The following is a 27,978-nucleotide window of genomic DNA, read 5'->3' as shown; positions in this document are numbered from 1 at the left end:
AAACTATTTTAGAAAGGACTTGGCTTGTAAGTAGAGAAGAATTTGTGGATTTGGTCAAGAGAAAAGACATTGGGGTACTGTGAGACTAGTGAATGACACAGCAACATAGCTTACTTTAAATTTCTAAGTCTCCAGCATATACCACCCAGATGTCTTAAATTCTTCACAATCATGTGGACCAGAAGCTTCTCATTTAAAAAAGGCAGCTCATAGTGCAATCCTATATTTGTCTACTTAGAAGTAAGCCCCACTGAGTTCAAGGGGACTTACTCTGACATAAGTGAGTAGAGGATTGTAGCCTAAGTTTAGCTAAATGAATTCATCTCCCAAATCCTCAGCACATTCTTCTTGGAGACACATGGAGTATGAACAGCTGTTTCTCAGTTCTCCCTTAACTCCATCTCTCTGTTTGTACAGGATCTCGTTCTATAGCCATTTCTCAATCTCAGCAGGTTAAGTGGGCCCTGCTGTAGTATGTGCAGTGATGATATACTTGTCTCTAATTCCACAGTATAATTCACCAGTCACATTCTACCACAACTCCTCTCGGAGACCGTTTTACGCTATAAAGCATCTTTGTTTAGTCAACTGAAACACCAATACATGCGACTTTGTTGTTAGCAGAGCTGTAAGAATTTTAAGTACTGCCTGGGAATGTGTCATACTGAGCTGCTTTTTTTTTATAAAAAAAAATTAAGCTTTCACAGGATGTAGTAGATATCTGTGCCAAAAGCTAATGAATAAAATATTTGGATTACAACAATGTTTTTCTACATGCGTTTTCTGGGCTTGTAATCTTTCTAAAAGAAGAAAGCAACCTAAACTATTGTCTGATGTCTGCTTGTAAAAGTGAGAGGGTTCCTCTTTTTAAAAAACCACAAAAAACCACTATATGCATTAAATTTACAGTTTGTGGAAGGTGAGCAGAAAAAAGCAGAAAATGTTAAAATGTTAAAATTCATTAGAAAGAATGAGTGATGCAAAGTGTTGCACTGATTAGCAGTTTATTCCAAATCTCTTCATAGAGGGACTCAGACGGTTTAATTGTTTTAATGGCTTGAAGTCTTTTTGAAGAAAGGCAATAGAAAATATTTTAAATAAATAAATAAATAAATAAATAAATAATAATAATAATAATAATAATAATAGGACTTAACGAAATGCCCATTGGTATGTTGCGTTGGTTTAAGTGCAGGGAGGACATGTATACTGCAGGATCCCACGGAGTATGCACATTGCATCTCTGAGCCCAAAGACAAGCAACACCTCTACAAAGACCCTACTGGAGGAGACTGAGCAACCCACTGCCAGGGTCACAGGAGTGGGGGGGGGTGTTGTTTTGTCCCCACTGCAACATTATCCACAAATTAGTTAATGGCAGCCATCCGATGGCCATATGATGGCTTCAATTGTTCAAACTGTATTACACACAGTACCTACACTGTTCAAATCATTTACAGAGAGATTGAATCTATGGGATGAGTCGTGAACAAAGGCTGCCTGAGGATACTGGTGCAAACTTTGATAATATATGTGCCATGGCTGGAAATTAACATTCCGTAATGACATACAGTTCCCTTCAAAGCAGCATAATATGCTACCCAAGAAGAATATTTAGAAAGCTGTGAATAGAAAAATGCTCTGCAACCCATAGTATCATGCCCGAAGCCATAAATCTCTGTAGGGTACCAGCATTTGTGTAAGCAGCTCAAATTTTACGTTGTTTCGTTTCATTTTCAACATGTAGTTCCCTACATTCACTTCTTCTTATTGTTCAAGTTGTATAGTGCTGGTAGCTACCTCAGTATTTGCTGCTCAGTTGTTCTCATGTCCTGCCCCTGTACCTGAATATTTTCTATCTCTTCAGGTAAACACATCAAGCGTTATTTGCAAAAGGTCTCATGAAATTATTATCTTCAGTAGGTGTCAACAGAAGTGTTCTCAGAGATTTCTCTAAACCTCTGGTTGGCTAGTTGCGTGTATGTGTATGTATTAAAATTAATAAATATAATATTTGAGGGGGCCCCATGGGCACATATGAAGCTGTATTCTGTGCATGTATGCTCTGCAACCTCCCTGTGATGCTGACTGGCTGAGGTTTGGCGGGAACCTCCAATGACTACCACAGAGAGGCAGGCCAGCCCAAGCAGCTGATGGTTCCCACATGACCGAGGTGCTGCGTGCGGTCCCGCGAAGGGCGCCCACAACGGAAGGTGTGAGCCACTCATTGTCAAGAAACTACAGGATCAATGTGTTTTGAGGCTAAGTTGTGTGAATGCAACTTCAAAAACTAGCAGTGGGAGCACAATGGAGTTGGAGTAAGCAGTAATGGGAGCACACTCTTAAGTCAGACTCTGTGTATTTCCACCCTTCTTGGTGTGTAGCACAGCCCAACTCTTAAAATGAACTGTTCTAGGATCTGTACAGGGCCTGTAGCAAGTGCAATAGTGGAGCCTGGAGACAGAGCCAAATGAGACATAGTCTAACAGGAAACTATACTACAGTGGTACCTCAGGTTACATACACTTCAGGTTACATACGCTTCAGGTTACAGACTCCGTTAACCCAGAAATATTACCTCGGGTTAAGAACTTTGCTTCAGGATGAGAACAGAAATCGTGCAGCAAGAGGCCCCATTAGCTAAAGTGGTGCTTCAGGTTAAGAACAGTTTCAGGTTAAGAACAGACCTCCAGAACGAATTAAGTACTTAATCCGAGGTACGGCGTTTCCGTGTGCGGCGCTGGCTCGCCAGATGCCGCTTCGTCACGCTGGCCACGTGACCCGGAAGTGTCTCCGGACAGCACTGGCTCCCGGCCTCTTGAGTGAGATGAGCGCGCAACCCTAGAGTCGGACACGACTGGCCCGTACGGGCAGGGGTACCTTTACCTTTACCTTTTTACCACTGTATTAGTTAAGGAGTGACTTCACACAGCCAGGGGTGGCATGTCCCACTTCACCGCTTCAGGTGAAACAGGAAGTGCCTCCTTCCCCTGCCCTGCCACTCCCACTGGCGCCGCCACACCTGCTGCTCTTGGTACCCCTTCTCCACCCTCCCAGATGCCTTCCCCACTGGTGGAGAAGCAGTGCCTGTGTCAGCACCAATTTTGGGCAAGATCTCACACTATTTTGACCAATACTTCTGTGCTGGTGGCAAGGCACGCACACGGCTGCCACCTTGGGGGTTTCTGCCACCTGAGGCAGCAGCCTCAGCCTGCCTTATGGCAGAGCTGGCTCTGCACACAGCAATTTATTGTGGACCTGGTGCTGCTCCTGCATGCAAGTTTTGCAAAGCATCCACAAAATGCCCTCATCAAAATGCCATCACATATTTTCTCCCATTTAATCAGGTTTGCTATTTCTGTTGGTTACTTACCAGATTTTTCACAGAAATAGTGGATCTGGATTAAATGGGGAAAGTGATATAGAATAGCTTTTAACAAATAAACATGAGACGAGCTACTCCTTTTAGATTTCCTAGGAGTTTTCAACCAAGTCTCAAGTTTTCTTAGTGAGTCATAGAAAATGACTCAACAACCATGATTCATAACAGATCAACATTTGGTGAGTGATACAAGTGTCTGTCCCAAACCTTTCCCCTCCCCCCCTCCTAGTCAGTTTTAAACTGTTGGAATTACGTTGTAGCAGTTATAAATTTCTTTGAACGTACAGGAAACACATTCAAAGATTCTATGTGCAAGTGTGCTCAGTGGTTTCACTGGTACAAATCTTTTAATATAATTATGCTATTTGAATCTTGAAGTGGGGTCTTGCAAATCATTTTGCCCTGGTAACCATTAGGTCAATTTTATACCACTGCTCTCTGCCTACCTCTATGACATGTTTGCTTCTGTACACCACAGGCAAGGTGATTAAGACTGAAATATACAACCTTCCAGTTGGGGGTACCACTTCACAGCCTTCAGAGATCCTCAACCCACTCAACCTACAGAGGCCTCTGCCTATTTCTGTTTCAAAACTCAAAGATAAGAAGGATTGTGCTATTATGAACTACCATGAATTGATATACATACAAGTGCTGAGAGTATCCACAGAAAGACCAGGAAAAATGCCCTTCTTCTGGAGTACGGAGTAACTGATGAGAGTTCTTCTGGAGCACGGAGTACTTAGGTATCAGAAACTGATGGCTGAAGGTGGATCAAAAGTGACAGGAAGTCATCATCAAGGTGCCAGGCCAAGACATTTTGCTGTCTGAAGTGGTATGCCATATGGCACCCACATGCACACATGGTTGTTGTTGTTTAGTCGTTTAGTCATGTCTGCCTCTTTGTGACCCCATGGACCAGAGCACGCAAGGCACACATGGTAGACACACATGGTAGGACCAACATTTTTAAAATTACTGCTGCACCATTGAGACAGTTCCTGCTTTAATCTATTCCTCCTGGATTCTTCCCTCTTGAGACATGGTAGAGCCAGTTCTGGAAAGTTAGTCAAAATCTGTCAGCTTCTGTGTGATTTCCTGATAAAGCGCATTAAGGGGTGGAGGAGAGCACCTGGTAGATTGCCCATTGGATACTGGACCCAATTCTTCTCTTTGTGATGCCTGCCACACAATGTCACAAATCACTCCATTTAGGTTAAGGCAGGCTAACCAATCCCAACCCGTTTTCATGTGATCAGGTCACCAAATGTGACAAGAGGAAGTACGTGAAGACTGGGATCTTGCAAAGTATTTCGTGGAAATAAGAACCATGATAATAAGCGGTATAGAATGCAAGCGCTGGTGTGGGTGCAGCCCGTGTCATATGGTGGTGCAATAAGTTCAAGAAAATGATGCCTATGGGGACAGCTATATCACCCTACATTGAGCCCTGCCTTTATTCTTCACTTAATTTTTCAAAGAATTGTACTGTTCCCTTAATCCAGTGGATTCCAACAGACACCTTGTCTACAAGAGCCTGCAATCTACCTCTGCACACAAAAATATGTTCAGTGGAGTCCCACCAACAGCCACCAAGGGAAGGTGTTGGTTTTTTTAAATGCCCTGCAGTGCTAAGGGAAGGGAACCATACACACAGACGGCTGGCAATCATACTGGGCCTGAAGTCCATAAGTTGCAATGTAATGATCTTACCAGTTAATCTAATCCTGGATGCATTGGCTAGTTTCTAAAGAGAGAGGAGCCAGGTTTCAAGTCTTTGACCTGGCAGTAGAAGGCAGGGATTCTAAAATATGTACTCAGGTATTCCAACTGATACACACAGGACAAGTTTGTGATGTTTCATTTGTCCATATCTTGCACATTTCATCCATTCTTCCTGATACAAGAAGTGATATACAAAACGGGGTACTACTCAACTGGTGCACAGATTATGCAACTGCACACGTACAGAATTGTGGTAAATTGCCACGATGAAGACCAACATCCCAAATGTCTCTAAAATTTGATGTGTACACAACTGTGCAAATGAAACAAAAGTTTGGCTAGGAAAGTGTCAGCAAACTTCTATTTACTCCAAGCATTGTCTACACTTCCACCTATGTATTCAATAAACTTCTCGGTGGACTTTTTCTTCTTTTTGCTAATGTGCATTCAACGGAGGACCACAGGAAGATGCAGGAAAATGTATGCAACAGAGGAAGGGAGGTGTAATCATATGATGATACATGCAATAGAAGATCACAGATGCAGACAACAAAATTATGCTTTCAGCAGTATAAACCCAAACTGCACAAATTATAAAAGGGACATTCTTCAGCACTGAATAAATATTATACATATTATTTCAGAACTCTGTTTCCCTGAAAGCTGACCAAAGTCAAAGTATCTTCTAGAAGCATTGTAAGTCTTGATCTGACCTGGATTTTGTGACAAGGTCAGGCCAACGGTTAAGGGACGGGGATGAAAGATACATACAGATTGAGGAAGGAGGAGAAGGACAATAGCACTTCCCCTTGGAGAGCGCGTACATGGTTAAATGCTGTTCTTCTGGCATTCCAGACATCTACTGATGCAAGTTGGCTCACATATATGCATCTTGAAAATGGCAGTGCCTGTTTTTCACCCACCCCAGCATACAGAGAAGGTGGTCATCCAAAGCATAATGCCACACTTCTAGAGTAGGAAACAGGACATCTAGAACACACATTATTCCTTTTGAGTCTGCTGGAAGGGCAGTACTAGCAATGCTGCCGCCACCATTCCCATCACAGCTGAACCAGAGACAAATGCGTAATGAGAGTTCACTTCTGAGATTTATAAACAACACATTTTAGTTTGGCTGCACCTCCTGCAGCCTACATACCAACATGGTAGTGCACTACGAAGCTCTAAAATCTGAAAAACCACGTTGTCCAGAACTATGCAGAACAGTGGCACTAGTCTGTGATATGGGCGACATAGTGCAGCCGGCCATACATCGTCTCTACCACTGTGCACAAAAGCACAGTATGCTGTGGCATATAGGTAACTTCTCTCTTTGCAACTGTACCCTTATGAAACTGTGGTTTATCAGTTTTAGCCTTGTCTTTGGTCTAGGTTCAAGGACAAAGCAACAGCACCTTCTGGATGTGCCCCAGGGACGTAGAATCATATTAGGCAGTCCCGTGGTGTGGGGAATGCAACTCCCGCATCCTGAGACGTGCTTGTTCGCTAGAACCTAAATGCAGCAGAACCCATCCTCTTACTCTCCACCATCTTGCATCAGTTATGAGCTGAAGGCCTCAAAAACTCAAGTTCCCACTAGAAGAGCCTGACTCTGGAAGGTAATATCCTTAAATCCAAAATCAACAAGCCAGAGCCTGACTTGAAGAGGATCGAAACATTCAGGGGAGATACGTTATATGTGCTCCACACCATGCCATCGTGACAAAACCCACACATGAGAAAGCCTCCGATTTCAGCAAGAGAGATGTGAAGAAGTAGCTCTTCTGTGCACCCATGGACGTTGGTTTCCCAAACAACACAATACACAATTCATACAGCCTACCTCCAGGTTAAACAAGCATTTTGTTCAGAATATAGGGATCACTGGTTCTTGCACCCACCGATAAAAACTTTGCCACTGTTAATGTTCTAGCATTTGTCCGGTCTTCCAATAGGAACCTGATATAGTGAGCCTCTGATTTTCCTGGGAAAGGTACCAGCAAGGGTAGTATCAGTTCAGCCCTGGCTTGCTCATATTTTGCATATTTTGGGTTTCCCAAACAGGTGGGTGAGGGGAGGGGAGACGGCATACAGGACCAACTTTTCTTGAAATGGGGCTGGGGGAGGAGGTTTCAGAAACTGCACGGTGAGGCTCTGACAAGGGTCTGCTGCTCAATATCAAAAGTCCCACTGGGCATGCACAGGCCCTCTCTGCCTCACCTAAAGCAGCTTCTTGGATTCCATCCAGCACATGCTTTTCATAGCAGGCGCCGAGAGGGAACAAAAACCTCGGTGGTGGTGGTGGGGAGTCGCAGCCACCTTCCCTGCCCCAAACTCCTTTACTATCAGACTTCTCCAACCGCTTGTGTCCTCTCTCGTTGGCCCCTGCGAACGAGATTACCCTTCTTCTTGGTGGGCAATACAAACCCTTCCTTATCAGGATCAGGGCGGAGGGAACTTAACTGTTGATTGTGTTTTTCCCCATGTCTCCCCCTCCTCTATGCAAAAAAAAAAAAAAAAATGCAGTACATTCCTTTATGCAGGTTTCCATAGAGTTAAACTGTTCCTATTTTTTTCCCCTTAAAGAGGTCAGCAAAAAGTCGTACAATAGGGGTCTCATGTTCGTGAACTGTGAAGGAATTTTTAAAAATTTCCCATGGTGGGGTTGGAGTGCAGCGGAAAAAAAGAAAGAAACTTGGGGGGAAAAGATAAATAAAGCAGACTAGGGACTTGGGGCGGGGGGTAATTTGTAAAGACGCATTGCCTTCCAGATCCGACGCTGAAACATGCTATTCCCTCCCTCCACATTTCTTTCTTCTTTTTAATCAGAAGTTATATTTAAGCTTTTAATTGCTTCAGCCTTATTAAGCTGCTCCTTTTAAACAAGCGGTTGCATGTATTTCCCTGGCATAGGGAAATCCCTCCGACTGTAGGTTCATATTATTTAGACAAGCACTCTTTCAGAAGTAAATGCCATTCTTAGCATAGGGAAGTACTTTAGGTCTAAAGGGGTTAAGAAGGCCTCCCTTCCATTCAGAAACATGCAGGGGTCCCACCGTGGCAGTTCCAGCCTTAAAAGTCTTTCCAGCTTTTTTTCCCCCCTTGTAACAAATCTGTACGACTGCCACCAGGACATAAGAAGCGTGTGCCTGTCACAGAAATAGAGTTTACTTTTTCCAACTTGTTGTACAGAGGCAGGGTATAAATACAGCTAACTCTGGCTTGGACTGAGAGCCTTTTGCTTAAAATAAGGGGGCTCCTTCCCAAGACTTTTAATCCAACACGGTCCAGAGCAGACTACGCCATCGAGCAAGTTGGAAAAGGAAGCCTGCAGGAACTTAAAGAAAGCAGGTGTAGTTGGGGTCCTTTGTTTTGTTTTTGCTTAATTTTTTTTAAAATCCAGGCACAGACACACCCAGATCCCAATCCAACTGTGGATATTTTATCTGGAGCTGTCCTGAAATGTCCTTTTTCACATTCTTCACTCGATGGATATGGATGCTGTCCGGAGAGAGCCTTATCCTATTGCTTCTGGAGGTCCCCCTCAAAGGCACTGCCTTGCCTCCAATACGGTACTCTCACGCTGGGATATGTCCAAATGATATGAATCCCAACCTCTGGGTTGACGCACAGAGCACCTGCAGGAGAGAATGCGACACTGACCTGGTAAGTCATGCACTTTTGTTTCTCCTCTTAAGTTTAAATTTAATTGCCTTCCTAAATATGATAGCGGCTGGGTGTATTGATGCTTTGTTTACTATAGCAGCGCACATTAATTGTTAACAGTCCTTTCAAAACCAAACCTAACCCTGGCCAGCAAGAGAGAGATGTGTAAGGAATTCACGTCCTGTAAAAGGCATAGCCTCGCCTACTTGGTTGCTAGTTCAGAGATCTGATTATCTGTTGGGCTGACAGCTCTCTAATTCCAGGCCAATTCCTGTGAAAGCTGAAGATGGAAATCAGTCCCGTTCTGTGGCAAAGTTAATCGTGTGAAGACACATGCTGAGCAATGCACACACGCACACACCCGGCCCCGCAGCAGGGGTCCGTTTTTGACAATCACAACAGTGTCAAAAGCCAATCTGTGCCAAGGCAGCACATACCACAAGGCTTGTTGCAGGACTTTTCCCTTTGGCTGCCATTCACCGTGTGTCCGTATTCATTGTGTCTTGCCTCGACAGGTGCATTTCAAGAATACTAGACACACACACACACACACACACACACACACACACACGGGACTCCATGGTAATGCATACAACAACCATGCCAATCCCACCTATTTTTGAAGCCCACTTGCTTCTAAAGGCAGGACTTTAAATTGCCTCCGTAGGCACGGCATGGCCCTGACAGCACCTATTTTAAAGCCCAGCAGTGGCAGAAGAAATGACTCAGTAAAAATGACAGCTTGGGCAGGACCTCCTGCATAGCACTTCCAGATCCAAATGCAACTTGAGCTGGCAAGTAAGAAAAGGCTGCTCATCCAGCGGCCAGCGCTGCCAGCTCATTGTGGCACCCAGGCACCCGCCTGTGCTCTTTCTGCATCACGCACCTGCCTGGAATAATAGAGTGCACTTGCCATCACTGAGTTTGTGGTCTCTGTCAAATGCCGCTCTGAAAAGAATCCTTGCAGGATGCTGTGAAGTTTGTAGTGTACCAAGAGCAGTGAAAGCCTTCTCGGCACTCACACGCCAAAGAGGTATTGTTGCAGTGCAGTCACCTGTGTGAACTAGCAAAAGCAGCACTCCTGAATAAAGGATACATTTCAATTTGTGGGTGCTCGCTTTTTGAAAGAGTGACTGAGCAACCTTTCCCCTCTTCCTTTTTGTTTTTGGTAAAGTAAAAACACGCTGCAGCATGATGTGGCTTAGTTGGTTATAGCATGATGCTGATAACGCCAAGGTTGCAGGTTTGATCCTCGTATGCGACAGCTGCATATTCCTGCATTGCAGGGAGTTGGACCAGGTGACTCTGTGACTCTACAGTGGTACCTCAGGTTACATACACTTCAGGTTACATACACTTCAGGTTACAGACTCCTCTAACCCAGAAATAGTGCTTCAGGTTAAGAACTTTGCTTCAGGATGAGAACAGAAATCGTGCTCCAGCGGCACAGCAGCAGCAGGAGGCCCCATTGGTTAAAGTGGTGCTTCAGGTTAAGAACAGTTTCAGGTTAAGTATGGATCTCCAGAACGAATTAAGTACTTAACCTGAGGTACCACTGTATATGCACCTTAGTTGCTTCCCCCCCCCCCCCCCAAGGAGGAAAGTAACATGGCAGTTCTCATACAACTTCTGTCAAACAGATACATTCACTCCAATGGCACCGATGCAAGAAGAAACACATTGCAGAAACTCCTAAATCATTTGAAAGTTTAACAGACCCCAAGTGTCACTGAATTTCCATGCTATTCATGTTTCCAGAATATCTGGTTACAAAGGACAGTTCTGGTGACAAGCAATGTCTCCCATCCCAGATTCCAAGCTGAGAACCTGAGAGGAGATATGACTGAAATGCTTAAGAACACACCCACAAAAATTCTGCTGGTTAAATTGTGCTGCTTATGAAATCAAGAGGTTGTGGTTGTGGTTATGATCAAAGTAGATTACCAGGCCAATTTCTTCATTGATTCTTAAGCGATTGCTTGGAATAGGAAGATTTTTAGGGTACAGATGAAGCAGCATGAGATTCAAGAGCTGTACCCAAGAATCACCTGAGTGACTGTGCTTGATGAGGGCCCTGTCATGCAATGCGCCTCTCAAAGCATGCAGTCAGCTAAATGTCTAACTAAGGCGTACCCCCCTTTCCATCAGCTACCCACAAGGAAAACAATTGTCAATGATTCTCCCGCAGGCTTTGCAAAGTGTTTCAAAGAGTTTACTGGCCCCAAAGTAAATAATCAAAAACCTCTTCACTATAAATTTAAATGTGCCATCTGTAGACTTCCATATAGACCCTGTCCCTCAGCCCAATTCAAACACTGTCGATATATTACATGGTGCACATGCACAAGCCGCTTTTCATACTACCTGAAGTTCCAGTGGGATTTAGAGAGCTGGGGCATAAACCCAGCCCCCAAAACAATATGCAATTCCAGTTAAAAGAAAGAAACAGAAAGATTGAAATGGATGTTTGTGCTGCCAATGAATTCAATGGGATTCATTTGTGCCTTTCTTGTGCACAATGGGACAGTTTGCCTTGGGGTCCCTTCCAAATCCACAATACTATGAACATTCTAAGCACCAATATTCTGCATCCGTTGTAGTTCTTGAGCACTCTTCAAAGGCAGCCCACCTTCAGATTCACTGAGCTGGAAGGCCGTATGGACATCCTGTAGTCCAACTTAATGCTCAGTGCAGAAGTTACAATACAGGATGCATCTAAAGCATCCCTGGCAAATAACCATGCAACCTCTTTTTCCTTTTCTTTTTAATGATAATAATAAACACTCCAGAGGCAGACTGTCCCATTGTCAAGAACAGGCTGAACTCTTATTGCCAAATTGGCTTTCCTATTGGCCAAAGCCAATTGGAGCATCCTTGTCTTCTCTCAGCTCTTTAGCTCGCTTGCAGCTCATCACAATCTCATAAACAAGATTGCAGATTTCCATTGCTTCCCTGGCATCAGATAGAAAGGAGAGAGAGGGTGCAGTGTCATCTGCATATTTAACTCCAAATCCCTGGAGGATTCCAGCTGCCATACTAAACAGCTTGGAGGCAACAAGGGGAAAGCTATGCCTTCCGGTAAGCCAGGGGTGTGGCTCTGCTTTTCACCACCCTTGAGTGTTTTCACCAGGCTAAAATGCATAATGCTTCTTGATACTAATGACATTTCCCAAAAAATTAAATGCCCGGTGCTGAAGAGAGGGGATGGGCTGATAGTCATTTGCCCTGCAGCATACGGGGAGGTCTAAGTCATCCCTCTTTGCTGTGGTCTCAGTAAAATTCATCCCCCACCCTGAAATGGCAATTGACATTTGAGCAGGAACCTCCCAATTTACGGCTCTGAGGACAAACTCTCCACACTTAACACCCTATCAGATGAGCCTAAACCCAACAATATAACCGAATGATAATCTCAATCGGTTCTGGACCTTTCTATTCTCCTACAGGAGCCTTGGAGCTAGAACAATAAGAGGCCACTCACGGATGTTCATGAATGACAGGCCAGAAAGCTGTCATGACTCAGCCAGCGTGGAACATGTGGTTGGCTTGCCGGAAGTTCTGGAAACATCCCCTCAAGAAGCAAACCACTTTGTTCAAGTGGCTAAAGCAACCCTCAATCTAGATTACATCATGAAAAGAAGGTTTGAGGAATAACTAGGGTTTACAAGGCCATAGCTCTGTGTAGGTCCTGTAGGACAAAGAAGAATTTTTGTAAGATGCACTCAGGCCATGATCCTTTGCATGGGAGTAAATACCTCTGCTCACAACAAGACTCAAAGTGAGACATGCAAAGGGTTACACCGGTGTGAAGAAGTGAGCAATGCCAAAACGGAAGTGGGAGTGCAAAAAGAGACACCACAACAGAATTGCCACTCCAGATGGCCTGGTGAAAAATGATTCCTCAGTCCCTGATGACAGCTATAAGTAGTCCCAGAATACAGAAGTACAACCAATGGGATTTCCCAAGAGAATTTTTTTAAAAAAAACCAGCACAAGCCTATCTATGTTTACTCTAAAGTAAGTTCTACTGTGAGGGTTAGAAACTTACTTTATAAATAGTTAAGAGTCTGGGGGCCCTGCTGGCTGTGGGCTGAGATTCTGGGGAACGTGGTATTTTGAAATATCAAAATATCCTTTCAAAATGCCTAATATTAGGTGATCCTAATACTCTACAAATTTGACATCTCTCTTAAGAAGCAGTATAATCCACTTGGGGATTCCAATTAATTTACAAAGATTTTGTCACCGTGGTCTTATTTTTTCTTTGTCTTAGGAATGCGAGACCTTTGAGAAGTGCTGTCCTAATGTCTGCGGAACAAGGAGCTGCGTTGCAGCTCGGTATATGGATGTGAGAGGAAAGAAAGGACCTGTTGGGATGCCCAAAGAGGCAACATGCGACCGTTTCATGTGCATTCAGCAAGGTTCAGAGTGCGACATCTGGGATGGGCAGCCTGTTTGCAAATGCAAAGACAGGTGTGAAAAAGAGCCGAGTTTTACTTGCGCATCTGATGGCCTCACCTATTACAACAAATGCTACATGGATGCAGAAGCATGTACCAAAAGCATTACACTCAACGTGGTGACTTGTCGCTACCACCTTACATGGCCAAACACCAGCCCTATCCCGCCGGAGACCACAGCTCGCCCCACTACTGCCTACTTAGAGACAACCATCACAGACATCCTTCCACCTGTACTAGTCAACAACCCAGCCCATCAGTCTGTCTACGTAGGTGAGACTGTTAGCTTTCTTTGCGATGTCACTGGACGACCCAAGCCAGAAATCACTTGGGAGAAGCAGACCGAGAGTAACGAGAAAATCATCATGAGGCCCAACCACGTCCGAGGGAACATCGTGGTCACAAACATTGCCCAGCTCGTCATCTACAACACCCAACTACAAGATGCAGGCATGTACACTTGCACTGCCAAAAACCTGGGCGGGATTCTCAAGGCAGATTTCCCACTGTCGGTCCTCAAAGGAGAAGCTACGTCAATGGAAGAAGCCCAGAACAAAACCCACTTTCCAACGGACGAGTGTCTGAAGCAGCCAGACAGTGAAGACTGCGGGGAGGAGCAAACCCGATGGTACTACGACGCCAAGAAAAACAACTGCTTCACGTTCATCTATGGAAACTGCAACAGCAACCTGAACCACTTTGAGACCTATGAAAACTGTATGCTGACTTGCATGAACGGGCCGATCAACATCTGCAACTTGCCAGCCCTCCAAGGCCTCTGCAAAGCCTACGAGCCCCGGTGGGCGTACAACAGCTTGACGAAACAATGCCAGTCTTTCATATACGGAGGCTGCGGAGGCAACGAGAATAACTTTGAGAGCAGAGAGGCCTGCGAAGAGATGTGCCCTTTCCCTAGGAACATGCACTGCAAAGCCTGCAAGGCTTGCAAACCGCGCCAAAAGCTGGTGACGAGCTTCTGCAAAAGCGATTTTGTTATTCTTGGCCGCGTCACCGAACTGACGGAGGACCAGGACTCGGGACACGCGCTGGTGACCGTGGAGGAGATTTTAAAGGACGAGAAAATGGGGCTGAAATTCTTGGGGAGGGAGCCTCTGGAAATCACCCTTTTAAACATGAACTGGAGCTGCCCGTGCCCCAACATAACTGCAGCGGGTGGTCAGCTCATCATCATGGGCGACGTCCACAACGGAATGGCTGTTTTGCAGCCAGACAGCTTTGTGGGGGCCTCCAGCATCCGGCGTGTTCGGAAGCTTCGTGAGGTCATCCACAAGAAAACCTGTGAGCTATTAAAAGAGTTCTCAGGACTGCACTAATACCCTGCTTGTATCTTGTCAGCTTTCCAGATTCCTGTATTATATAGTGCTAACAAAAAAGGTAGGCTAGCCTGAAAACTTTTTTTTTTTTTTTAAGAAAATATCTCTGCTGATTGATGTTATGTATTACACAGAAGCTGTATATTAATTCATTAATCATGTGTAGTAATGAGGCAGTAGCCTTTTTTGGGTGGGGAGGCAAGCATTTAAAATAGCAGCAAACCGCTATTAGCAGATTTGAAAATGTATCTGCCTGGAAACGGCCCCAGCAATCGTCGCACAATACCAGCGCAGCTTTAACCGCGAAAGACCAAATCTGTATCATTCTGTTTGGTTCAGACCTAAATCAACCTAACGATCATTGTTCTCGTTTGGAGTATGGAGACCTGTGTGAAAACCAGCTGAAATGTATCACAAACATTTAAGTAGGCTGTAAGAGAGAGAAAGAAGTGTACATTATTGTCTATAGTTATGATAATTATACCAGTTAAACCAATCCATCGCAGAATGTGTTGTTATCTGAAATGCAAGCCAGAGGGAAAGAGCCGCAAAATTAATAGGAATTTCAGATTTCTGCGGATTCTGTCTGATCAAGCCAAACTCACACTGAAGTCATTTCAGTGCCTTCTGTAAGGCAATGAGCACAAGGAGCCTAGGGGCAAAACCAAACACAGGACCTGACTCATTGCACCTTCCTACGCAAAAATAAAAAAATAGAAAATGAATGTGCCACGTTTAACAGGGAAGGTCCTCTGATACAGGTGGGAGACACACACACACAGGCTGGGAGCCTCAGTGGCACCCCTCTGGAGGCTTTGCAAGGCAAAAAAAACCCCTGGCTAGCTCCCCTGTGGCTCTGGCTCTGGCTAATGGTTTCTAGGGTATTTACCATGTTAATTGTCACATTAATTCACTTATTACAGTGCAATTGTATGACGCCCATCAGACTGCAGAAAACCCAATTTTATTTCCAAAAGAATTATAGAGATGGAAAGGGGTTTTGTAGGCCACCAAGTCCTAACCCATACTTGCATGCATAGAATCCAAAGCTTTGGCATCCCCCAACAGATGGCTGCCCAAAGACCTCCAATGAGGGAGAATGCCCATCTCCAGTAATTGGTTCAATTGTCAAGCTACTCTCGCTGCTGAAAGGTTTCTCCTTATGTTCAGCCAAAAAATACTCTCTTGAACTGAAGCCCATTCCATCTACAGTGGTGCCTCACAAGACGAAATTAATTCGTTCCGCGAGTTTTTTCGTCTTGTGAAGCACGGACTTTGGAAAAGCTTCAGAAATCATCAAAGTCTTCAAAAACCTCAAAAAAGGCTACCACACCGCGTGCTATGAGTTGCTCCTCGAAGTGAATGCACGGTTTTAAGAAAAAGGAAACAAACTTGCAAGACAAAGGAAACAAACTTGCAAGACGTTTCCGTCTTGCGAAGCAAGCCCATAGGGAAAAACGTCTTGCGAAGCAACTCAAAAAACGAAAAACTCTTTTGTTTTGCGAGTTTTTCGTCTTTCGAGGCATTCGTCTTGCGAGGTACCACTGTAGTTCTGCCTTCGGGGGCAGCAAAGAACTAGTCTGTGCTCTCTTCTACGGGATAGACTTCCAGGTATTGAAGAGTGCTTTCATCCCCCCATCAGTCCTAGCATATCTTTCCTCACAGGACATTTTCCATACTCCTCCTGACTTGTATTTGCTGCCCTCCTCTGACCGTTCCAGTTTTTCTATATCCTTCTTAAATCGTCAAATACCAAACTGGCCACAGTACTTTAGACGAGATCTGAATAAACTATTAAGTCTTCTGATGACTTGGAAACCACGGCTTTATCGATGCAGCCTAAAATCACATTAGTCTTTTTTGCGGCCGCACAATACTGCAGACTCACATTCATCTTGTGATGAACAGCAATTCTGCGGTCTTGTTTTTACACACACTACTCCCAATACGGGTATTCTCTATTCTATACCTGTGCATTTGATTTGGGGTTGAGGATGTAAAACATTACACATGTGTCTGCTGAATTTAATTGTGTTACTTCGACCCCAGTTTTCTGTTTTGTCAAGGTTATTATTATTATTATTATTATTATAATTACTATTTTGAGGTATTAGCTACCCCTTCCAGATCTGCATGAGCTTCAAATTTGATAAGGAATCTTTCCAGCCTAGAGAGCTATGCTGCAAAATTGAAAATCTTATGAATTTCAAAGGAGGGATATGTTTCTGTTCACACCATGTTTTGGAAAGTGTAGGTTATGTATAAAATATGAACTAAATCTATTTTCTCCCCCTCATCCCCTACGACTGAGCTATAGCAAGTAGGAAGCCAATCAAGATTGGTAAACTTTCATCACTTAATGAGTGTTAATAAGGCTAAATGTCTAAATTTACTTTTAGCGTGGTTAGTTTGCATTGGGGTTAACCAGCTTTAACTGCCAATGCTTCATCCACCAAGATAATCTTGGTGAATTGTAGTTCAGCGAGTTCCTGAGAATTTTGTTACAGATCCTTCTCTTACACCAGGGGTGAGGAACCTGGGGCCCTCCAGATGTTGCTGTGACCACTGATCGTGTCAGCTGGGTCTGATGAGAGTTGGTGAGCCACAGTTTCCCCACCTCTGTCTTACACAGAACTACAATGCCCAGGATTCCTTGGGAAGAAGGAATGACGGTTAAACAAGTTAAAGCCTGCAACCCTAAACAAGTTTAAGACAAAGTAAGTGCTCATTGGGAATTAATTCTATGGTAGTATAGGCCCACATAACTTCAGCATGTTCACTTGCCAACTTTTATCAAGGAATAGGTATGTGCTAAGGGATGCGGGTGGCGCTGTGGGTTAAACCACAGAGCTTAGGGCTTTCTGATCAGAAGGTCGGCGGTTCAGATCTCCATGACGGGGTGAGCTCCCATTGTTCAGTCCCTGCTCCTGCCAACCTAGCAGTTCAAAAGCATGTCAAAGTGCAAGGAGATAAATAGTACCGCTCCAGCGGGAAGGTAAACGGCATTTCCGTGTGCTGCTCTGGTTCGCCAGAAGCGGCTTAGTCATGTTGGCCACATGACCTCGGAAGCTGTACGCCGGCTCCCTCAGCCAATAAAGCGAGATGAGCGACGCAACCCCAGAGTCGGCCACGACTGGACCTAATGGTCAGGGGTCCCTTTACCTTTACCTTTAAGGGACGCTACCTGCCTAGTTGATATTGGGTGCATGTAGTATCCATGCCATCTTCCTTCCCTGTTCAGCTTTCAAAGAAAGCCAGTCTAGAAGAACCCAAAAGGCTGCCTCTGCTATTGTACAAAAGGCTAATCCATCTGTGATCTGTATTGAGACATTTTACAGTTAAAGAGGAAGATGGGGACTGTTTGGCTAGAAGCATTTTTCTGCAACAGCCTCTGCTAGCTTATGGAGGATACAGCAGGAGGCCACTGGCATTGTTTGCATTCCAGATGGGGAACAGAAAGTGTGTAGGAAGGTATATTGTGTTTTGTGCGTAAGGCTGATTCAGCTTATGCATGAACCACGGGAATGTCTGTGGAAAGTATAACTGACTAAATATGTAGTGGAAATGTTTTAACCCACTCAGGTTATAAAAAAAAGCCTATTTGGCTAGCAGCAATGATCACAAAGATCATTTAAGATTTAAGAGGCGAGTTGTTTTTGTGAAAGGTTAATTTCATAACAAGGAAACACGTTTTCAGTTGTTGTTTTTTTAAAAAATGGCAGTGTCCCATCAGGGTTAAGGCCTCAAGCTTGAAAAATGCGAAGTTGGGGTTCACAACTCAGCAGGCATGTCCTGTGATCCACAATTACACTACAGTAGTACCTCGGGTTACATACGCTTCAGGTTATATATGCTTCAGGTTACAGACTCCGATAACCCAGAAATAGTACCTCGGGTTAAGAACTTTGCTTCTGGATGAGAACAGAAATCGTGCTCTGGCAGCGTGGCCACAGCAGGAGGCCCCATTAGCTAAAGTGGTACTTCAGGTTAAGAACAGTTTCAGGTTAAGAATGGAGCTCCGGAACGAATTAAGTACTTAACCTGAGGTACCACTGTATACAGAATCACAGATTGTACAAAATCCTGGTGAGGAGGATGGAGAACATGGGACTAGCAAAGATGCCCCATATTGTTCTGTACTTGTATTGCAGTACCGATGCTGCTGGAGGAATCCTCCTCAGCCAATTCAGGCTTACATCGCAGCTTGCAGGATGGGTCAAACAGTGGGAGATTGGGGGGGGGGCCTTGTACATGAGCACGATCCACCCCACCCCCCCCAGCCACCAGTTCTTGGAGCATTCTCCCCCCCCCCCCCGCCATCCCTCAAAGCCTGGCAATAGGCAGGCCAAGCCTCCTAGCTGAGATATTTCTAAATGGAAGCCGTCTGCTATGGGCATTTTCCTCTAAAAAGATTCCCTCTGTTGCCGGAAGGAGGAAATAACATGGGAGCTGGAGAGAAAGGACTTCAGTTCTCTTCACAGCTCCATTCAGCTCTGGCACGCAGTGGCCGAGGATGGGCCATAATGGGCCACTTCAAACTGCAAAGGCCCAACACAGCTGTCTGACTTGCTCGGTTGTCAGCGCTGGCCGCGAATAAGGCCTCTTTGTTTTACCCTTCGGTGGCTAAGGAAGGCTTCAGAACAAACTTGCTAATTCAGAGGAAGGGGGCAGAGGGGGAGGGGAGGATTTGGCAGGGGGAAGGGCCTAAGAAAAGAAGCAAGTCTTTCACATGGGCCCCCCAAAGTCCAGCCCCCTGGCAGTTTGAAATCCTGATGAATACATGTTGCACCTGTTTTTGAAGGGGCCCCTTTCCCACCCTCCCACCCCCACAGCACCTCCTCCAAGGGCCCGAGGGTGCAGGTATGCAAGGAGCACTGGGTTGGCGTTCCCTTTCTCCTACATTCTTCCCACTGTCATTTATAATTTGTCATGCCAACAAGCAATGCCGTTACATTTGGCTTGGGAAAACATATTTGAGTTTAGGGTGCCTCCAGAATGAGTATTTTGCAGGAGGGATTCAAGTGCATTCCAAGGAAATTAGGTTCGGGCAACAAAAGTGGATTAAGGCACTCTGTTGCCCTGGCACTTGAAATCTACCTTTAAAAAACCCACAATAACCTAAGACTTTTTGCAGTTAGGAAAGTGATGGGGAAATGCACTGAAAAGTGTGAAATGAACGGACAATTGACAGGAAAACCTGTAAACACTATGTAACCAAATCAGGATGAATGCTCATTGGCTGATTACTTCCCTCTGAACAAATGCTCAGTAAAAACTGGATACAGTCAAAACTCTGCCTAAGTACAGTGCAGACAAATCAGAATGAATTCTCTTCTGGAGGAACCCTCAGAGAACTTGTCAGTTACTTGAGGGTCTACTACTAAGAAGCTGCTCTCTGGGCCCATCAATAGGAGGTTGACAGGTACCAGGGACAAGGTCTTTCCCACTCTAGTCCCCATGCCTGTGGCATTCACGTCCCAAGAAAATACAGGTGGCCCATCTCTATTTTTAAAAGAAACATTGTCATTTCAATCTGCTTTTTAAAATTTATCAATTATTGCAATTAACAGCTGCAGCTCGGTTTGAAAGTGGCATAAAGTGGTTTTAATTTTATGGTTCTATATATTATTAGGGTTTTATAAAATTTTGTTACACTGCACTAGGAATGAATTGGGTCCTGGAAGATGGTAGCTAAGTCACTTAATAGAATAAATAAATAGCTAATTGATAGCAAGAAAGTTAAACACGATGTTGAGAAGAAGGCAGGAATGCAAGAGCAGCTATTAATTTCCCTGCAAAGCTAGCAGTAGTTGGTTTTGGGGTTTTGTTTATTTTAATGAATAGAGGTTTTTAAGCAAAAGACTAATGTTCCTCTACCAAGGATGCTGTAGTAGTAAGATTCCTGCATTGGCAGAGAGCTGGATCCCTGAGGTCTGACTGTATGATTCTAAAGAAAGAAGATTAAAACCCTTTCACAGAGTTTGGCCTCTCTGATCGGCAAAGCACGAGGCTGCTAATTAATAATAATAATAATAATAATAATAATAATAATAAAATAGGCAGGAGAGCCTGGTTTCTGGTTCATAACAAGGACCTACCTGGCTGAGCATCCTGTTCCCCACAGTGGTGTTCCAGTTTCTGCTGTGGGAACCCACAACTGGCATACAGAGGAGGCATGCTGCCTCCGATCCTGGAGGAATAGAGTCATCACGATTGGCAGCCATCAAAGAAAATGGACGACAAAACCACCTCTAAACTATGGGAGATCTTAATCATCACAGCACTCTAGTTATCAAGCTGAACTGGCCCTAAGTAGGCTTAGAACTGCAGCCTTAAAAACTAAACGTGGATTTAGGTAAACAAAATATGGATTCACTCAGGGGATAAGAGGGCATGTAGTGTGTTGTTGGTGTGCAAAATCCCAAAGCATAAGCTGAGAAATACTGCACACAGAGGTAAAGTCCATTGCAAAAAGGGAATGGTCATATACAAAGCCAGATAGCCCAAGAAGAGCTTGTGGGACAGCATGCAGGTATTTCTACCTGTTTACAGGTATTTAGAGACAAACAAACAGAAGCATCGTGGCTGAGAACCTGGCAGGTACCATGGATATAGTTTTAAAGTATGAACTGAAAGGCAAAAGGCCATGTAGCGGAGGAAAAGGCATAGGCTCATGTACATGTGAGCAATGGTCTAGGTAAGGCGTGAGGGCACTGGTGGCTCTCCAGATGTTGTAGAACTCCAACTCCCATCAGTCCCAGCCAGTGTGGTCCTTGGAAGGGATGATGGCAGCTGGAGTCCAGCAACACCGGGAGGGCCACAGATTCCTTATACCCGTGGTCTAGTTTAACCCTCAGACAGAGCAACTTGCTCCACGTATGCACCAGGCTTGGAAACTGGGTTACAAGCTATAAAAGAGAAGCAGACGTCCTCCTAGTTGCTTCTTTTCTCGTGCTGTTCCTGTCCTGTCCTGCCCCTCCTGCCCCAGACACAGGAAACTACCAACTAACATATATGGAAGCAACCCAGACCAGCATGTCAGGGGGACCTACCTGCTTTTGTTTTCTCCTGAAACAGAGTTAAAAAGGGGTAAAGGGACCCCTGAACATCAGGTCCAGTCGTGACCGACTCTGGGGTTGTGGCGCTCATCTCACTTTATTGGCCGAGGGAACCGCCATACAGCTTCCAGATCATGTGGCCAGCATGACTAAGCTGCTTCTGGGAACCAGAGCAGCGCACGGAAACGCCGTTTACCTTCCCTGCTGGGGCGGTACCTATTTATCTACTAGCACTTTGACGTGCTTTCAAACTGCTAGGTGGGCAGGAGCAGGGACCGAGCAACAGGAGCTCACTCCATGGCGGGGATTCAAACCGTCGACCTTCTGATTGGCAAGTCCTAGGCTCTGTGGTTTAACCCACAGCGCCACCTGTGTCCGAAACAGAGTTAAGGAGTTTCAAATTGCCAGCTTCAAATTCTGAGCAGGTTTTTCTAAGACTTTTGCTGAAAGAGGAGGGTGTTTCTAAGGTCATTGCAGTGCTGCAATGAGGAAAACCACACCTGGAACATTTCTCCTACATAGGTGCAGGATTGATTTCTTTTCAGAAAAAAAAAAACACAAGGTGCAAAGTGGCCTGTCAAGAGACTGGACTTTTATCCAGAGCCAGCTGCAGAAGGTAGCAAGGCCAGGCTTTGCTGGGCACTCTCAAGACTGGCGAAGGGGACACAAACCACAACCCCTACTCCAAATGGATAATAATCTGTCCATTTGAGTTACTCTCAGCTTCTCATTGCATTTGCTTGTTTCCAAGAAGACATCACACAAATTCAATGCACATTTCTCCAAATAAACACATGTTGGTATGCCTTATATTCATATATCTGAACGCAACTACCCCCATGTAATTTGTGTGTTGCGTGCGGCAGCCTGTGTTCAGAATGGCAGCCTTCATTTCCCAACTGGGAAGTAGTCGCTGCCTGCTATTCACCTTATTTTCAAGAGCCGGGGAGCTCCAGGGGCAGGAAATGGTTAACCCTGCAATGAAAGAGGCAGCAACGCAGTCCCTCTGGGAGAAGCAGTTCCAGCTCCTGAACTTACTATTCATGCTCTTCTAAATGCCTATCTGTTTCCTCTCAGGCACTGTAAGGCCTGGAAACACACACACACACACACACACACACACACACACAGAGAGAGAGAGAGAGAGAGAGAGAGAGAGAGAGAGAGCGCGCGCAAGAGCACCCAGGATATTTTCTAATTCTAGAACTGCCAGGATCATGAAATATTAAAAATATCCGCCCATGCAATGCACTGTAAGGCTGGTTTCCAAAGGGTGCCAAGGCCCAGGATGGTTTCCTCAATTGTTTAGTTATACCCTGTCAGCTTGTTTACACCCCCAACCACTGCGCAAATAAAATGCAGGGTGAGCCATCCTGCCCTCTCTGCTAGGTCACAGGTATTCATAAGGTTTCCACCTCTATTTTCCCACCCCCACCCTTCCACTGCAGGAAAAGAGTTGTATGATAGGAAGACATTCAGCAGGTAAAGTCTCCACACACACACACAAACACACACACACACACACACACACCCTTACCACTGAATTTACAGGCCGGAGAAAGCAATGCCTTTTACCAGCTGAATCTTATGCATTTAAATTACTTATGAGCCATTAAACTCCGAGAGAGCAGTTTGCAAATAAAACCAACGGAGCAACATACAATTAAGAACAACTACAACAGAGCAGAATCAAAGGACAACACAAAACAACATTTAAGAGCAAGCTCTGCTTGTCATACAGCTGTTTAAGGCACTGAAGCTCTGACTACTGGAGTGGGCAGAGCTATTTCCAACCCTCTACACACACACACACACACACACACACACACACACACACACACGCAATACTCACAGTGGTTCACTGTGTCTCAGTTCAGGTCAATATGTAACTACTGTGCTGGTGTGTTGTGTAGGCACAAGTAAGGAAACAGCAACTGGAACTAAGGAGGGCTGATGTAAAACAGGACAGGGCTCCTTGCACCTTCAGTTCTAGTCATGTAGACAATAGAAGTTCAGCAGGTGTCATCTGCATGACAAAAAAAGGATAGTTTGCATGCAATTCCCTTTGGAGAGCCAGTGTGGTGTAGTGGTTAAGAGCCGTAGACTTGTAATCTGGTGAACCGGGTTTGCTTCCCTGCTCCTCCACATGCAGCTGCTGGGTGACCTTGGGCCAGTCACACTTCTCTGAAGTCTCTCTCTCTCTTTTTTAAATAATTTTTATTAACAGACCAATCAAATCACATTAATTCCAAATTACAGAGCCAAATTTTAAATTTATGTTGGGGGTACCCATATTTCAAGTTCCGAAAGGGATCCAATCATCTTGTTGCTGCTGCTTTAATATCCACAATTCTGTCCAAATGATGTTCACAATTCTATCCAATCCTATCTTGTTGTTTTCCACATCTCTTCTTGTTATTTTCATATATTTTTCCCTTTTCTTTGTGACCTCTGATAGTCTCTGCAAGCGAGTTGAAGACAAATGTTTTTGTAGTCCTGTGTGGGTTTTTCCATTCATCCATTCCAGTCATATTCAGACGGCTGCTGCCTTTCATCACTTCCATAGAGAAAACAATTTTACCATCCATTCGTTAATCTTCGCAGGCCTGTCACTCCCTTTCTCGGTCTTCCAAGGAGGTTCTGCCAGGAGTCCAATATGATAACCGCCATAGCTTCCTCCTCTTCAATCATCAATCTTTCGACAAAAGCTGCCAACATGGCGACTCTCTTTTTATAGCTGCGTCATTCCAAAAGCCCTTATTCTTTTCCAAGTCTCCATAAGCCAAACCTTTGGTTAATAGTTCATTTCCACACAGTTTCTTCTTCTTGATTTATTGTCCTGTTGAATCCAACCCGTCGCTCTACTTCACAGAGGTCACTTTAATTAGCAGTCTTAACTCCCGTTCTTCACTTGAAATATGTGCATTTGCTTCTCTCCAATTGTTTGTTTTGAGCTCCTGCAACCAGTTCGCGCAATCAGAGACAGCATCTAGGAGAGCCGTCTCCCACGGGTGCTGTGCACCTAGTGCCTTCACCCCCTTCTTTCAAACGCAGGGGTGATTTATGGCAACAGCAGGCGAGGCAGTGTTTCCCCATTCCCTGGGGTAACAAGGGAGGCTGCATACTTCTCTGAAGTCTCTCAGCCCCACTCACCTCACAGAGTGTTTGTTGTGGGGGAGGAAGGGAAAGGAGAATGTTAGCCGCTTTGAGACTCCTTCGGGTTGTGATAAAGCGGGATATCAAATCTGAACTCCTCCTCTTCTACTTTTCTATGCAACTTGCCATGCAGCGTAAATTCCTTCTGCTACACAACTATCTATTATAGGTGCAGGAGTCCTGTGCTTATTTTCAGCTGCCCATCCTGCGCTGCATAAAAACAACAGAGGTAGGTTCAGGGCTAAGTCAAGTAAATGGGAATACTAGATTATGATCTATCAAAATGCCCTGCTCATTAGCTTCTCAGCTCTGTAGCTATTTACATCTGGAGACAAAGCACTACACTCCAGCTCAGCAAAGCCGTTCTTAAAGATAAGTTAGCCTGTGTGCTTCTTAAGTAAATTGTGCTTCTCCACTTCTGACAAGAGAATCATAACTGTCCATACTGTGAATATAACATGAGTCAGGGGGAAATGTTCAGGGCTTATTCCCTTGGTACATTTGTGCTAGTAAAGAAAATCTCTACTCTCCCCACTGTTCACTTATGACACTCCTTAACAGATTGGAGAACTGGGCCAAAACTAACAAAATGGATTTCAATAGGGACAAATGTACACTTAGGCAGGAACAACCAGCTGCACAAATAAAAGATGGGGGACATCTGGACTGCCAGTAGTACATGTGAAAAGGATCTATGAGTCTTTGTAGACCACAAGCTTAACATGAGTCAACAGTGTGATGCAGCAGCAAAAAAAGTTAATGCTGTACAGTGGTACCTCGGGTTTCATACGCTTCAGGTTACAGACTCTGCTAACCCAGAAATAGTGCTTCAGGTTAAGAACTTTGCTTCAGGATGAGAACAGAAATCGGGCTCCGGCGGTGCGGCAGCAGCGGGAGGCCCCATTAGCTAAAGTGGTGCTTCAGGTTAAGATCAGTTTCAGGTTAAGTACGGACCTCCGAAACGAATGAAGTACTTAACCTGAGGTACCACTGTTCTGGGTGCCACAGTTTAAAAAGGATGTTGACAAGCTGGAATGTGTGCAGAGGAGAGCAAGCAAGATGATCAAGGGTCTGGAAACCAAGCCTTATGAGGAACAGGCTAATGTGTCACGACACACATTTGGAAAGCTCTGAGCTAAGAGAATTGAGTATGTGACAAAAATGAGATGAGATATAAAAGCCATCTTCCAATATCTATGCGGCTGCCACATGGAGGATGGAACAAGCTTGTGTTTTTCTGCTCCAGAGGCTAGGGCACAGACTAGTGGATTCAAGGAGATTCCAGCTAAATATAGGGAAGAATTTACTGACAGTAGAAGTCATTTGACAGTGGAACAGACTTTCCCAAGAGATGGTCTGTGGCAAAACCTACAAACCTTACATACAGTTTGTTACACTCCAGAATTCATTCTGACACCCGATTATAATATAGCAATAACTTTCAGACTGAGTGCAGTGCTTAAATACCCTACACTTTTTGGGGGCTCACAGCTCTCCAAGGAATGAAAATCTGGGGCTGGAACCCACACGCGAATGAAACCACAATCCTCCCACAGACCTCAGATTCACTTTCTGGTCCACTAGCGATAAGCACTTTTCCTTCTGTTCTGCTAAACCACAAATGCTTGGCTGCCAAAGGGAAAAGGAGGAGAATCTTTACGAAATGTAGTGCCAAGTGCCCCGTTTGCTGCAAATGGTATGCGCTGGTGGTAGCTATCTGCAGAATGTTCAAGCGGAACCATTTTGCAGAAGAGAGAAGTGAACCGTCACACAACAGCCTCACTTTATCCCACGGCTCATCACTTAAATAGCATTGGCTGCGTTGAGCTAAGTGTCTGTGTTGTTTTAACCAGCTGCTTCTTGATCTGATCTCAACCACCCACCTATGGAGAAGCAGCAAAATGGCTAGGGCTGAGTAAAAGGAGACGACTTCTAAGGCAAAAACACACTTGGAATATATAGGCTGCTTAAGGCGGGTATGATCACACTTCTGTCACAGAACTCTGTGCAAGATCACCAGATCAAATTGCAAGGCTGGAAGGCTGCATAGACGCCATACATTGAAAGCACACGACTCCCACAAAAACTCCTTGAAACCGTAGTTTGTTAAAAGTGTTGGGAATTGTAGCTCTGTGAGGAGTAAACTACATTCCCAGGATCCTTTGAGGGAAATCATGTGCTTTCAAAGTAGGCCAAAGCATGTGAGTAAGGGGAGGGTATATTTGGGCCAATTCAGACCTACATAGGATCCGCACACTGAAGAATAGGTTTTCAGGTAACTAATGACTTGCATTGTAAAAGGAATCCCATGTACCCTCCCTCTTAAGTATGGAGATGTCTGTCAGTTTCAGATTTAAGGGGATTAAAAAAAAAAAAAAAACCTATAAGGGATAGTAAAATGTATTTTTCCACTATTAACCTCAATGCATGTCAGGAAAAACTTAAATTTTGGTACATTAGGCTGTTCTGAAAGGTACAGGAGCAGGGCCAGTAATAAACTTGTACATTTATTTCGCAAACTGAAAGCTCCCTGGAACATTAAGTTAAATCTGTGGTTGCCAATTCAACCTTAAAAGGTGCTTTGCAATTAATGGTTCCCATTCAAAAGAGCTGGATGGCACAGAATTATTTTGAGGGCTTATTTACACAAATGAAAACAATACTTTTATCTCACAGTCTGAAGAATCACGAGGGGAGCAATCACATATAGTGGTGACCCGTATAAATGATCCCTCCGTGTGACCCATCGTGGTCAGGCCACAAGACCATTTGCAGTGGCCCAACTAATTCTCAAGGCAATTGTGTGCCTATCAGGGGTGCGGAACCTCAGGCCTGGGGCCCAAATGCAGCCCTACAGAGACCTCTCCAACAGACCCTCTGTACTCTTCCCAGGCCACAGCATTCATTGGACCTGCTCTGTGCCCTCCTTGAGTGCTTGTGTTTGGCTGAAACAAGTCTCTCTCTTTTTTTTAATAGAAGAGTTTGGATTTGATATCCCACTTTATCACTACCCAAAGGAGTCTCAAAGCAGCTAACGTTCTCCTTTCCCTTCCTCCCCCAAAACAAACACTCTGTGAGGTGAGTGGGGCTGAGAGACTTCAAAGAAGTGTGACTAGCCCAGGGTCACCCAGCAGCTGCATGTGGAGGAGCAGGGAAGCGAACCCTGTTCACCAGATTACGAGTCCACCGCTCTTTAC

At 44.7% G+C, this 27,978-nt stretch overlaps 2 protein-coding genes across 3 annotated transcripts in view; one reads left to right on the top strand and one right to left on the bottom strand.

Moving 5' to 3' along the window:
• The window catches only part of LOC309335649 (ankyrin repeat domain-containing protein 40-like), an 84,825-nt gene that overhangs the window by 26,728 nt on the left and 30,119 nt on the right, over positions 1-27,978 (bottom strand). Inside the window, exon 2 of one of the 2 annotated variants that reach the window (XM_081850869.1) lies at positions 20,666-20,757. The exons of the other annotated variant lie outside the window; for it this stretch is intronic. Coding sequence (XP_081706995.1) covers positions 20,666-20,757 — 92 coding nt within the window. The remainder of the gene's footprint in view (positions 1-20,665; positions 20,758-27,978) is intronic. 2 annotated transcript variants of the gene reach the window in all.
• Positions 8,136-15,063, top strand: WFIKKN2 (WAP, follistatin/kazal, immunoglobulin, kunitz and netrin domain containing 2). The gene is made up of 2 exons (XM_081850787.1): positions 8,136-8,773; positions 13,047-15,063. The coding sequence occupies exons 1-2, from the start codon at positions 8,570-8,572 to the stop codon at positions 14,565-14,567; spliced, it is 1,725 nt and encodes a 574-aa protein (XP_081706913.1). The 5' UTR covers positions 8,136-8,569; the 3' UTR covers positions 14,568-15,063.

Source organism: Podarcis erhardii (genome assembly GCF_964252035.2).
Source record: "Podarcis erhardii genome assembly, chromosome: 2".
In the NCBI taxonomy this organism is placed as follows: domain Eukaryota; kingdom Metazoa; phylum Chordata; class Lepidosauria; order Squamata; family Lacertidae; genus Podarcis; species Podarcis erhardii.
This window is presented reverse-complemented; position numbering and strand designations above follow the sequence as displayed.